This window comes from Thamnophis sirtalis, unplaced genomic scaffold (assembly GCF_051295495.1).
Source record: "Thamnophis sirtalis isolate CommonGarterSnake01/CBP01778 unplaced genomic scaffold, rThaSir2_p1.2 scaffold_21, whole genome shotgun sequence".
NCBI classification, from domain to species: Eukaryota; Metazoa; Chordata; class Lepidosauria; order Squamata; family Natricidae; genus Thamnophis; species Thamnophis sirtalis.
In genome coordinates this window covers 17,503-30,083 of record NW_028261401.1, presented here as the reverse complement: position 1 = coordinate 30,083, position 12,581 = coordinate 17,503, and the positions used below count along the sequence as shown (strand labels likewise).

The 12,581-nt window shown below is 39.4% G+C and overlaps 1 protein-coding gene across 2 annotated transcripts in view; it reads right to left on the bottom strand.

Annotated features, from left to right (window-relative positions):
- LOC106557099 (choline O-acetyltransferase) overlaps positions 1–12,581 on the bottom strand; it is a 31,034-nt gene that overhangs the window by 2,654 nt on the left and 15,799 nt on the right. The window contains exons 8-13 of one of the 2 annotated variants that reach the window (XM_087703103.1): positions 12,114–12,214; positions 11,234–11,362; positions 9,864–9,986; positions 8,124–8,241; positions 6,608–6,670; positions 3,231–3,368 (exon numbers count right to left, since the gene is read on the bottom strand). In XM_087703103.1, coding sequence (XP_087559229.1) covers positions 3,231–3,368; positions 6,608–6,670; positions 8,124–8,241; positions 9,864–9,986; positions 11,234–11,362; positions 12,114–12,214 — 672 coding nt within the window. Of the gene's footprint in view, positions 1–3,230; positions 3,369–6,607; positions 6,671–8,099; positions 8,242–9,863; positions 9,987–11,233; positions 11,363–12,113; positions 12,215–12,581 lie in introns of both variants that reach the window. The other variant, XM_087703102.1, reaches the window with a different exon arrangement.

Here is a 12,581-nt window from a genome sequence, read left to right as displayed (position 1 = left end):
ACCCGAATCTGAAAGCTTCCTGGTTTTCCCCATCCAATTGAAAGTTCATAATCTATGCCTCACACCCACATGTTCATCACATGGTCCAAATCAAAGCATCATCCCAACTGATTCGCGAGCTGGAGGCTAAAATGTAAGAAGAACAGTTGCAGGAACTGGGTATGTTTAGTTTAATGAAAAGAAGGACTAGGGGAGACATCATAGAACTGTACAAATATTTAAGGGGCTCCTAAAAAGATGAGGGGAGGGAGGGTCAAACTATTTTCCAAAGTGCCAAAAGGCAAGACAGGAAACAATGGATGGAATCTAACCAAGGAGAGAAGCAACCTGGAACTAAGGAGAAATTCCCTAACGGTGAGAGCAATCAACCTAGTGGAATGGCTTGTCTTCAGAAGTTGTGGATGCTCCATCACTGGAGGCTTTCAAAAAAGACTGGACAACCATTTATCTGAAATGGTATCAGCTCACCTGCTCAAGCAGGGGGTTGAACTAGAAGACCTCTGAGGTCTCTTCCAACTCTATTATTCTATGTTCTATGTGACCTCTTCACTGGTTCCACTCCACGATTTGACTGCCAAATTTTGGAATTATTTCAGGACCTTCTTAGGAGATGCTTTTGGTTTGGAAAACAAAAGCTATGAGTCCAGTTTACTTCATCCTAATGCATTTTGAATGATGATGATTGGGTGGATGGACAACCAAGCTGGCTATGCTTGTTCTTTTAATTGGATCATTTTATTATATATCTTCTGCAGTCTACAGTTGGCCAATCTAATCCAAAGGTAATCAGATTTTTGAGCACACCCTCTGCGAGTTCAGGGGAAGCCATTAGTCTTGAAATAACGTTATTCCTTTATTGTCAATTCTCTTTCATTGGTAACCTACTAATGTGAAACATAGTCATCTTCCCCTTACGGTCCCCTTACAGGGGACAGTTACTGAGTGTACATTTAAGAGTTGAGCTTATTCAAATCTCAGAGATTTATTATCTTGAAAAAGCCTCGGAGGCAGTAAATTTTGCAAGGAGCTATTTCTTATGGACCTCCGAGCCCTACGTCTGTCGTTCTTTTCTTTTTTTCCCCCAGTTTGCTTTGAGTTTCAATATTGTTGCGGAATGCAAACCTTTCTTTAAAAGCAAAATGCTGGAGGTTAAGACATCCTTACGCTCCTGCCTTTGTTGTGTGCAGGCTTTCAAAAGTGGCATTTAGCTTTTAATGGCACAGGACAGGCCATTAGTCCCACTAACAGAGTTACAGAAGAAGCAGATAAATTTGCTGTATCCCAGTCAAAGGCCATCAAGCTATTTAGATTCTTTCCCCCCCCTCCCCCATTTTTTTTAGACCCATGGATGGTTTCGTGGAGAATTTATGTAAGGATGGCTGGCTTACGCACAGTCGCATCTGAAAAAATCCCCAGACAGCATGATGAGATCAAATGATTTATTAGATTCCTGGTCTGCACTGTGCATTAGAAGCTTCCCTCTGACCATTTTGTGACAGGCAAAAAAAAAATCTGACCTTCTGTATCTCACGCAGAACACTGTGAATACAATGGTTGTTAACATAGTTTGGTGGGTTAAGACTGTGTGTGCACAGAAATGTTACACTTGCAGGGTGAGCAGCTCAAAGAATCCACAAATGAAATGATCTTGACTTGAGGAGCAAAGGGAGAGAGAGCAGTTTGGATCTTCATGCTTGGCAGGTCTTTGCAAACACTTGCAAGGAACACTTCATAACATTTGAAACCAGCCATGTGAGCGAAGGCTGAAAGAAACTAGCAATCCTTCTGATGAAGGATTCAATAAGAATGCATAACCTGGAGCCTCATTTGATAGAACATTGAGGTGGGGTGCTTGGAGCACTTGCTCCAAGCCATAAAATTAAGATTAAAAATAAATAAATTGAGAGAAAGAGAATTCTTAAATACCTGGCATCATTTCTTTATTTTATTCTTTTTATTAAATTACTTGTCTCCCACCTCAACTATGTTTACAAATAATTCAAAGTGGCAAACACATTTGATATACCTTCCTTCTCCTCTTATTTTCTCCACAACACCAATGAACCTGAGAGGTGAGTTGGCTTTCATGCCAACTATGCGAAACTAAAACTCACCACCTTCTGGGGATTGGCCCAAAGTCACCCAGCTGGCTTTCATGGCTAAGGCAGGATCCAAACTCATGGACTCATAGTTTCTAGCCTGGTGTCTTAACCACTAGACCAAACTGACCTTCATATTAAGGATATTGAATCAAATTAATTTTAATTTACTTTTAATTAAATATATTTATAAATTCTGTTCAGTTTGGTTCTTTTCTCAGTTCTTCCCACTGTTCTGCCTGCTTGGCATATCACTTAAAGATTAAGCATGACCCTTTGACAGAATAATAGTTTATATTTCTGGTTATATTTTGCTTGAATGTCTCTCAATCAGCTTTGATCCACCTTTTGGGGAAGAGAACATGGATTTACCATATTTTTGGAGTATAAGACGGATCCTTTTCTCTCAAAAAGAGGCTGAAAACCTGGGTGCATCTTATACACTGAGTACAGCATTTTTGGCTTCCCGAAACCCTGCCCCGTTCACCAAAATGGCCATGCATAGCCTTTAGAGGCTTCCAAGGTGATCCTGGGGGCTGGGGAGCGATGAGTGAAAATGGGCCACTTTTGCTCATTTTGGGCCCCCCAGCCTCCAGCAACATTCTATAAGCCTCCTAAAGGATATTTATGCCCTTTTTGTGAGCAAAAATGGGCCCATTTTGCGAAAACTGGACCATGTTTTGCTTGTTTTTGCCCCCCTAGCCCCCAGAAGCACTCTATAAGCCTCCTAAAGACTATTCATGCCCTTTTTTGATAAATAAATTGGCCCGTTTTTGTGAAAAACTGGCCATTTTGGGGAGGTCTGCAGAGTGCAAAAACTTTTTTTTTTAATTTTGCCTCTTCAAAATCTTGGTGTGTCATATACTCCAGAAAATACAGTACTTAAAGTAGTGTTTACCCTTTGTTAATTTATTCCTTATCCATGTTCATTGCCCAAACAGACAGCCGTTGGCTATTCATTTCTCTTGTCAAAAGCACAAGAAGTGGAAAGTCATAACATTTTAAAGAGTTGTTGAGTCTCAGAAAGTCTTTACCGGGTTCATCTCAAGTTGTCACTGATTCATAAGGACTGTCACAGTGAGAATAATGGAGATTCCTTCCTCTGATTAATCCCAGGAAAATTTCACTCACCTGGCTGGTGGAGAGAACAAATCGATTGCTTGCCAAATAAGTTTCATCAGTAAAGAAGTCTGGCAGTTCTTCGAAGTTTTCTCTGGCCGTCTCTCGCAGTCCCAATAAATGGTTGTCGATAGCCATGCCTGTAATAGCCTGTGCCCCAAACAGGAGAAAGGAGGCAGAATCAATCATTGCAGCAAGACATCAGCCTATCAATTTCTACTTTGGGATTTAATACAAAACTATTTCCATTTTGAGAAAACAGACTAGCAGAGTTGGAAGAGAGGTCTATTAGTCCAACCACCTGCTCAGGCAGGAAGTCCTATACCATTTCAGACAAACGGTTGCCTAATTCCTTCTCAAAAACTTCCAGTGATGGATCCCCACGACGTCTGGAGGCTAGTCGTTCCACTGGTTGATTGAAAGGCTGCTATGATGTCAGCCCAGTCCTCCTTTTCATAAAACTAGACACACCCAACTTGTGCAACTGTTCTTCATATGTTCTAGCCTCCAGCCCCCTAATCATCTTTGTGGCTCTTCATTTTTACTCTGTGGACTCTGTGGCAATGTTCAGCTTGATATTCCTACTTCTAAAGAAGTGGAAAGTCAAGAAGGACATAATCCTAGCCTTGCTGTTTGAAGGAGCTCTACTGAACTCAATGAGATAAAGTAAAGAGGAGAAAGGATGACCTTGAAAGAGATAAGCAGGATTTGTTGAGGATGGAGCTTTTTTAAAAAGAGGATGGAGCTTTTTTAAAAAGTGAAATAACATTCAGAAATGGTTCGGGCATAATCAGAGTTGCAAAATTTTGTTATCAGAATCAGTCTCAACAAAACAAAATGCTAATTATCCTATAGATTTGATTTCCTGGTCTGGTCTACCAAATGGAGCTGACAGACACACCTCAGAATTTCTCCAGTCTGTTTAGTCCTGGATTGGATTGAGCCAGTCAAGAATCTTATTTGTTCACCAGTACTGTTTCCTGGATTTGCTATTGTTCTTATTTTATCCTATATTTTTAATTCTATATTTTAATGCTTTATGTAAATTTGTATGATTAATCTTGTATCTCCCTTCTAGGATTTTTATCATTTTTATCATAAAAGCAAAATGTGTTCAATAAATTTATAGGGTGGTAATATTAAACTACTTTCATTAATGTTTACAATAGTGTGTCTAGAAACTTTGCAATGCCAAGTAAATTGTACATTGACTTAGGACAATTTTTCCCAAACTGCAAAAGGGAGGATGACAATGAAAGACATGGAGCTTAACATGTTTATGGGTATAATGTGGGGGTTCTTTATTTAAAAGACTAAAATTTTCCTTCCAAAAATTAAAAAAAAACAAAAAACCAACAGCCACATTTTCACTGCTACAATCTAACAATTTCATTCATTCTTCAAAGCTTTGATTCAACAATTACTCCAAGAAAAGAATCAAGAACTGTCCATTGATCTTTAGGAAAGCAAAAAACCAGTTGGCCTGTCTGACATCAGAATGAGTGCAAGGCAAGGTGATCAAACTGAGGTCACCATGGTTTCCTCCCATCACAAGAAATGGATTGGAGGATCAATGAAAATATTTTCCTATCTAGTGTGATTTATAAGGCTATAAGCGCTAACATCCTTCCAAAGTAGATTAATGTCCTATCTGAAGAGAAAGAAGCCGCTGTGTCCTAACACAATAAAGGAGGTGCCAACACATTCTTCAGAAGTATTGGGGGGGGGGGGGGGAGAAGAGAAAAACTTAAATTATTTTTGCTAAGGGTACAAAGTTTAATTTATCACAATCCTTTGCTGAGCAAAGAATAATGAAACAATCTAGGCTATCTAGGCTACACCTGGAAGAATTGCTTCTGGAATAAAGATTGTGAAGGAAAGATCTCAAGAACTTGGAAAGAGCCATGCTGGATTTGGCTCTAGATCCAATTAATGCAGCATTCACTTGGGAAACAGATGAGGTGGAGAATATACATGCCAGGAGTTACTGCTAACTGTGATGGAATCATGGCCAGATCTTAAGACACATGGAAAATGGAGCCACGCCATTACAGAGCAACACATCCAGAGGTGGTATTCAGCTGGTTCTTACTGGTTTGGGCAAACCAGTAGCGGCAGCTGCTGGATGCTCCTCCCGCCCACCCAAATGTAATGTGCGACCTTCTCCGCATGCGATCACATTTGCAAACCGGTAGCGAAGGTAAGTGAATCCCACCACTGAATACATCCCTAATAGAGGAATAGAATCAAGATTGCCACTTTATAATGCCTTGGTAGCACCACATGTGGACTATTGCATCCAGTTTTGATCACCACGATATAAAAATATGTTTAGAGTCTAGAAAGTCTGCAGAAAGATAGGAGCAAAGATAATTAGGGGACTGGAGGCTAAAACATATGAAGAACAGTTGCAAGAATAGGGTATGTTTAAGGAGTAGGGGGAACATGATAGCAGTCTTCTTATAACTGAGGGGCTGCCACAAAGAAGAGAGTGTCAAGTTACTCTTCAAAGCACCTGAAGGCAGGACAAGAAGAAACAGACAGAAACAGAAGCATCCGAGAACTAAAGAGAAATTTCTTGACAGGGAGAGCAATTAATCAGTGGAACTACTAGCCTCAATTAATCAGTGGAACTACTGGCCTCAATTAATCAGTGGAACTACTGGCCTCAAGAAGTTGTGGGTGTTCCATCACTGGAGGTTTCAAGAAGATATTTGACAGCCATTGGAATGGGCTGTTACAGAGAAAATTACTTAGTTCCGGGGATGAGGAAGAGGAGCTTAGGGACTCAAGCTTATGCTAGGTATAAACTGATTTGGGGAATCTTTGGCAGGCTTTTAAAATTCTATTCTTTTGCCCTAACTAATGATAAAAATTCTTCCAGAAATTCAAGCCTTACAGGATTCAACATTTGCTTTTCTTATTGGAATTATAGATGGTTTCTTGGTCTCAAAATGACTTCAACATACAGAGATTTGCGGGGGGGGGGGGGAGTGGAAATTTGATTTTTTTTTTAGCTTGAAGACCATATTAGGATTTTAAATAAGGCTACCTGAACTGGGATGCAAAAGTCTCAATGGCCATTAGATGGCAGCAAGTGTACCTTTGCTACCCTCTAGTGGCTGCATAGTTGAGTAGCAAGCAAGGGATTGCACATTAAAAAGCACATGAATGCATTTGGAAGAAATTTTATCTATGTAACTCATTCTATAGGTATCTTTAAAGTCCAACAGATTTATATCAGACATCAAGTTGAAAATAAACAAAAATATTCTATTTCAGCCTCAGATTTCTTGAAAGTGAAGTACTTCTATTTCATAGTCATCACCATCACTAAGATAGGTTTTCCCCCCAGCAATGGACTTTTTTTTCATATAGTAGATACTTACCAAAACAGTGTAATTGGTCTGAGCGGTTATTGCACTCTTAAATAGCTGCATTTTTTCAGAATTCTGTAGATAAAACAGAACACAGAGATTTTCCAAATTTATATATCCACGTGGGCAATCCCATTAATTTTAATTCAGTGATTAATTCCTTTAGTACAGTTCTGCATTAGGAGTAGAACTGATTCTAAACTAGAATGCAAGTTTGAACATTTGTTCAGTTTGAAATCAGTTTGAAAATGCAAGGTTAAGTTTCAGTCTTCAAGTGAAAAATAGAGAAAAAGGCTGGCATGCAGAGTAGTTGTACAGAAACTGATGGAATTGGCAGAGTTGGCTAAATTGACAATTTGGTTCAAAGAAAGGAATATAAGTACTTTGGTTTCTACTTGGAAATCACTTCTGGACTTGGTCCTTGAGATGGAAAAAAATGAAACTTTGATTTTGGTTTTTACCTATTAGATTGATTTGCCATTATGGAAATGGCTAGTTTATATTATTATGGAAAAGTAAAAAGTTGAGATCCTTGTTAATGCTTGTTAATGCTTTAATGCTCTACTGCAACAGAGAGAGTCGGAAGTCAATATCTTTTTTTTCTCTCCTCCCCCTCTTCCTCACTTCTTTTTTCCCAATTCCCTCCGCTGGGTCCTACTATTTGCTTTTATATTTTATTCTGTAATCTAATAAAACGTTAAAATACTGGATGCTGAATATGTCAGTCTCCGTAATACTGTAGATATTGATTTCTACTTGTGTTATAGGCATGGAGAAAGAACATACAAAAAGTTGTAACAGTCCAGAGATAGGCTGTTCTGTCCAACCTACCTTATGGCTGCCTTCCCCAACATGGTGCTCCCCAAATCTGATGGATTACAACTCTTAACATCTCTACTCAATATATCTGAAAGCTTCTCCAGAAGCCATCAAGATTCAGATTCAATCTAACTGAAGCCAGCACAATGTATGCAGTTTTAATAGTAACAAACCAATCATTAAATGCTTCAGTGGCTGAAGAATTAGCTTGGTGTAATCAGCAAAAGAATAGCTCACCACACGCAGAAGCTTTTTAACCAAGACTAAACAATGCCCAATTTTACTGATTCTGCAAGTGCATTATAGTTACCCTTAAGGTGAGTTGTTACAGCTTCATTTGAGCTTACTAAATGGGTATAGCTTAGCATAGGATTACTTTTAACTCATCATCACTGAGCATCTATCAAGGATTACCATACTTGCTACCAATAAATTCATTATACAATCCAGTATTTCTTCTCTTTCTTGCACTTCCTCTCTGTACACCTGTCTTCTCTGGACAAGCAAAGAAGTAAAGCATCCCTCAACCTCTCTATCTCAAACCATTTATAGAGTAAGAGAATGATCCTCTCCAACAGTAGAAGATTTGTCTTCTTAGCTGTCTTGGGTTCTTGATGAGAAGAAAGACAGGAATAGAAATGGAATGCATATATAAACCTGAAACATAAGCCAAAGAGTCAGAGACCTGGAGACCCGATTTCTTATCTACCATTCCTTTTGCAAACGTTAACGCTTCTGGAGTGGCGGAGCGGATGTTGTCTACCCTCCCGCATTCATAGCGACGAAGAGAAGCACTTTCGTAGGTGGGAACCAGCTTCGTGTTCAACCTACAGTGGAACAACAATAGAATCCTGATTGGATCATCCCCTTATTATAGAAGCTCTAAACAGCTTATTCTGAAAACAGTAGCATCCTAATCCAGGTGTATATTTTACTATTGCAATTTCTACTGGGTTTAGGACTTCTATTTTAACTATGGGAAGAATCTAATGGCCAATGGAATTTTGGGCCTCCCAACTCTGTTCTAGATTAAAAAGTGGTGGAATCCTTAGAGGAGTCTAAAGACGTATCCTACAGAATATAAAGTATAATTGATTTGGATTTGGATGTCCATTCATCTCCACAAGTGACTCTGGGTGGCAAGCAAACTTACAATTAATCAAAAACAAATTCTCATCAGAGATACAAAAATTAAGAAGCCCAATACCTAAGGAAATGTCTTGTTACATCTAGACAGGCTACCTGGTTCTATCTAAATTGTGTGTGGAATGGCTGGCTGTGTGTCCTCTTTTGCAATTGTGAATTCTTTCTTTAGAAAGTCCTCCAATTAGATGGCAGTACTTAGTTAACCTTTGGTAGAACTGGAAAAGCTAAGCAGGATGAGTCCTAGTTAGTATTTGGTTGACAGTTCACTAAAAAGAAAATTTTAGGATGACAGCCCTAGACTGGAAAATGAAAAGAAAAAAGCACTTGAAATATATCTGTGTTACCAGGAAAATTACAGAGAGGGCTATGAAGATTGTAGGTAGGAAGTGAGCTGAAGTCAAAAGCCACCCTTTTCCAGATTCTGAATTTGTGTCAAGAGTTCTGAAGTCAGTGTGTAAGTGGTGGAATTTGTGTGGCTACAGCATCATCAAACGTCATCCCATAGCATTGTCACAGGATTACAGAGCTTTATAAAGTGAGTCTTCCCCAAAAGATTCCTAGGATCAGGTTATACTTTGGTTGGACCCTGGAAATGTTGTATCCCCTTCTTTGGTCCCTTCTGACTACCTTGAGTGTGAGAGGGAAAAATAATCATTCAACTTATCTCCACGATATCCAGAAGACAATTTGGACTGGGAAGAATTTATTTACTTGTTTCTGTATGGGAGGATAGTTCAACCATCCCTCTGAATACCCCATGTGGGAAGACACGGTAGAAAAACCTTGAATTTTCAGAAAATAGGTCAGAGAAGAAACCAACATCTCAGGATTTTCTCCTTAATTCTACCTGAAGGTGCAGAAGATTGGTGGCCTGCTCTGAACTTTCTTATTCCAGGCAGAGAATCTTTGAACAGCCTGGACTTTTGACCACAAAGTGGACAGCAGGCTCTCCTGGAACTCCACTGAATTATATGCTTCTTTATCATTCATTGGCATCTAAAATATGCTTTCATTGTGTTCTTTATCAACAAACACAATCCCATCTTCTGAGCTACATGTGGACACCAATTCTATGGTCCATGCTCTCCCTGGGATTTAGAATGCTGTTTAGTTAAAGGCTCTCAGTTCCATACCCATTCCAGCTGCTCACTCCTGTGTAACGTGTAGCTTTGCCAAAACAATCTGTATTAAGGGAAGCTATAGAGAAAGCCACAGGTCATTTACAGTCTAATGGAGAGAAGGACACAGCAGGCAATTTGGCCCAGACTGAAATCTGTGCAGTCAACGTATTTCCTTCACGTACCGGAAAAAGGCCAACTGGAGTGCTACTTGGATGTAGGCATCTGGACTCATCTTCTGTTTTTTGATAAATTCTTTCCCATAGTTTTCAAACTTATAAGCAACAAAATCCAGATTCTTCACCAGTCTAGAAAAGAAGAAAGAAGAGGAATAAGTGTGAGAAGTCCACACCATCTTTTAAAAAAATAAACATGTTTCTCCCGACAAGCCATCCAAAGCATTGGCAGCATTGTGTCCATAAAAAGCTTGAAGTTCAGGCATTAAACTCAGTTCCCAGACATCTGATGAATTGTTCAGTGTAATTGAAGCAGCTCTACATCTCCTCTGAACCCTGGAATAAGCAGTTCAGGAGAAACAGGTTTACAACCAGAAGCACAAGCATATGCAAAGAGCTATGGCTTGAATTCAAATGGGCTGCTCTAGGATTCAAATTAGTTCCTTTTACTCCCATGGCAGAGGTCGCTGGAGCTCTAGATGTATTCCTCAGACTAATTAGAGAACACCTTGTGCGCCCACAAAGGGTAAAAGTTTACATAAAATGCAAAGACTAACATCTAGTTTATTTCCCCTCTTGTTTGGAGTTATGATTAATGCAACAGGAACACACTGACAATAATACACAGGACACCACTGTGGTGGAGGACGGGGCCGAATCCTGCAGGGGCTCCACCCTGCTCCTTTGCATGGATGTTTTCCCAGATATTTATATATTTAACAGAGCTTTCTGAGGGGCATTTGACTTACTTCAAAGGTTGTGCACAGCCCTGGCATTTAATATATTTCTTTGCCATTTTTCAAGGCTGGGATTTTTCTCAAGTTGCTTCTAATGCAAAAGCAAAATAGGAATTGTAAAATAAGCGAATGGAAAAGAAAATGTAAGGGAAATATCCAACAGCAGAAAAGAGCTTTTCCTTTTAGGGACGTGCCAGAGAGAACAGATGTTTTAAAAGGAGACGCTTTCGATGAAACCACGATGCCTCTTGAGGAAGCGAATTTTCTGATGAGACGTCACCACAAAAATAGTTTTTCCTATACTGCCTATCTTACATTTGCTAATACAGAGTTACAAAATATAGAATTATGACTACAGATGAAAAGAAAAGGAAGGAAGGAAAGAAGGAAAAGAAGGAAACAGGCGAATGGATGAGATAAAGGCAGGAAGGCAGGATATCCTTAATCATATATAACATGTTTTTCTGCACTTTCTTTCACCAGCAAGAACTGTGCTTTTTGCTCTTTACTCCACCAGTATCTCCCCCCCCCAATCAGTCAATGAACCCCCTGTCTATTTATTGTGCTCCTCAGATTAATCCTTGAAAACCTGCAGCCCTCATATCTCTGCATGACGTTGAACCACCAGGAAACTCCTTGTACCTTTCCAATTTTTCCGCAGAAGAAGCCAAGTGACTCTGAATTTCTGGAGAACATTTCCACCGCAGCCTCCTTGGAGCAGGAAGCTCACTCACGGAATCTGCTCTGACCAGTTTCTTTGCTCCTTCTTTCCTGTTCATAGAGAAGTAGAGGAGTCCAGTGGTTGGTTGGTTGATTCATTAATTTTGTGACCTGCCTTTCTAAATCAACTCAGGGAAAGTCTCCCCATATATTATAGCTTCTGAGTCAGAACTACTTTGACAAATTACAGGAAATATTTTTTTTCCTGTCTGAAATAAGAGGTTGAGCTTGGTTCTTGGTGTCTGTGTAGGATGAATCTCACCCTCAAAAATATGGAAGCCATTGTCTTTTGTGGCAATAGCTTCTTTTTGTGTTCTTCTCAATCTACCTTACAAACCTTAGATTCCTTGGTGGCCTTTTATCTGGTTCACTGACAAAAGAAACCAACATGGTTACATCCACGAAGTCTCTAGGAGCTAAGTCCAACCTGAACTAAACTTCCTCCCCACCATCCCCTATTTTTTCCTTTGAGTCAATGGCCTTAAATTTGGGATTGTCTCCTTTTCTAGAAAGTGCAACATAATTTACACATTACTCATTCCATCCCACTGCTTTTCTCCAAGAGGAGAAAATGCCATCAATAAGTGTTTCCTTCCAAGATTTGGCCAAATATGAAGGTGTCCATCATGTCTAGATTTCTGCATGGCCTTACAAAAGGAAGTAATGAATAATAGGAAGACATTCCGTTAAGTGGAGTTGGCTTCAAGTTATTTCTGAAATCTGAATGTCACTGGAAAACATGCAATGCACACATTGAAGTGAAAAGGCAGATGGTTTCTTAGAGCAGCTGAAGGTAACTTACATGTGCTTCAGCAAGTGTTCGATGCACTGCACAAGAATGATCCCATCAAACGGAGAGTGTTCACACACTGTTCCACAGACTCCATCTCGTCCTACGACAAACTAAGCAGGGACATTAAATTAGGCAGAAGTGAAATATGGATTTAGTAACTCTTGAGTTCAAAAGAATGCAGTACATTTTACCTTTAAGATATCAGTTAGAGAAATAGACCAGCCAGTATTAGAACTGGAGGCTGGGTTTGTTTTATGCATTGGCCAAATATCACAGAAACAATTTTAAATTTCTCAGTGTAACAATATCCAAAGGTCTTAAACTTGACATAGTTGGATGATGTGAAATATCAAAAAGCACATAGGAGAAAATTGAAAGGAAGTGTAAAAGCATAAACATGTCATAGGTTTTTTAAAAACAACAACAACGGAGTGAATGATGCTCATGAAGATATTCAATAGGAAGTCATTCTATTTC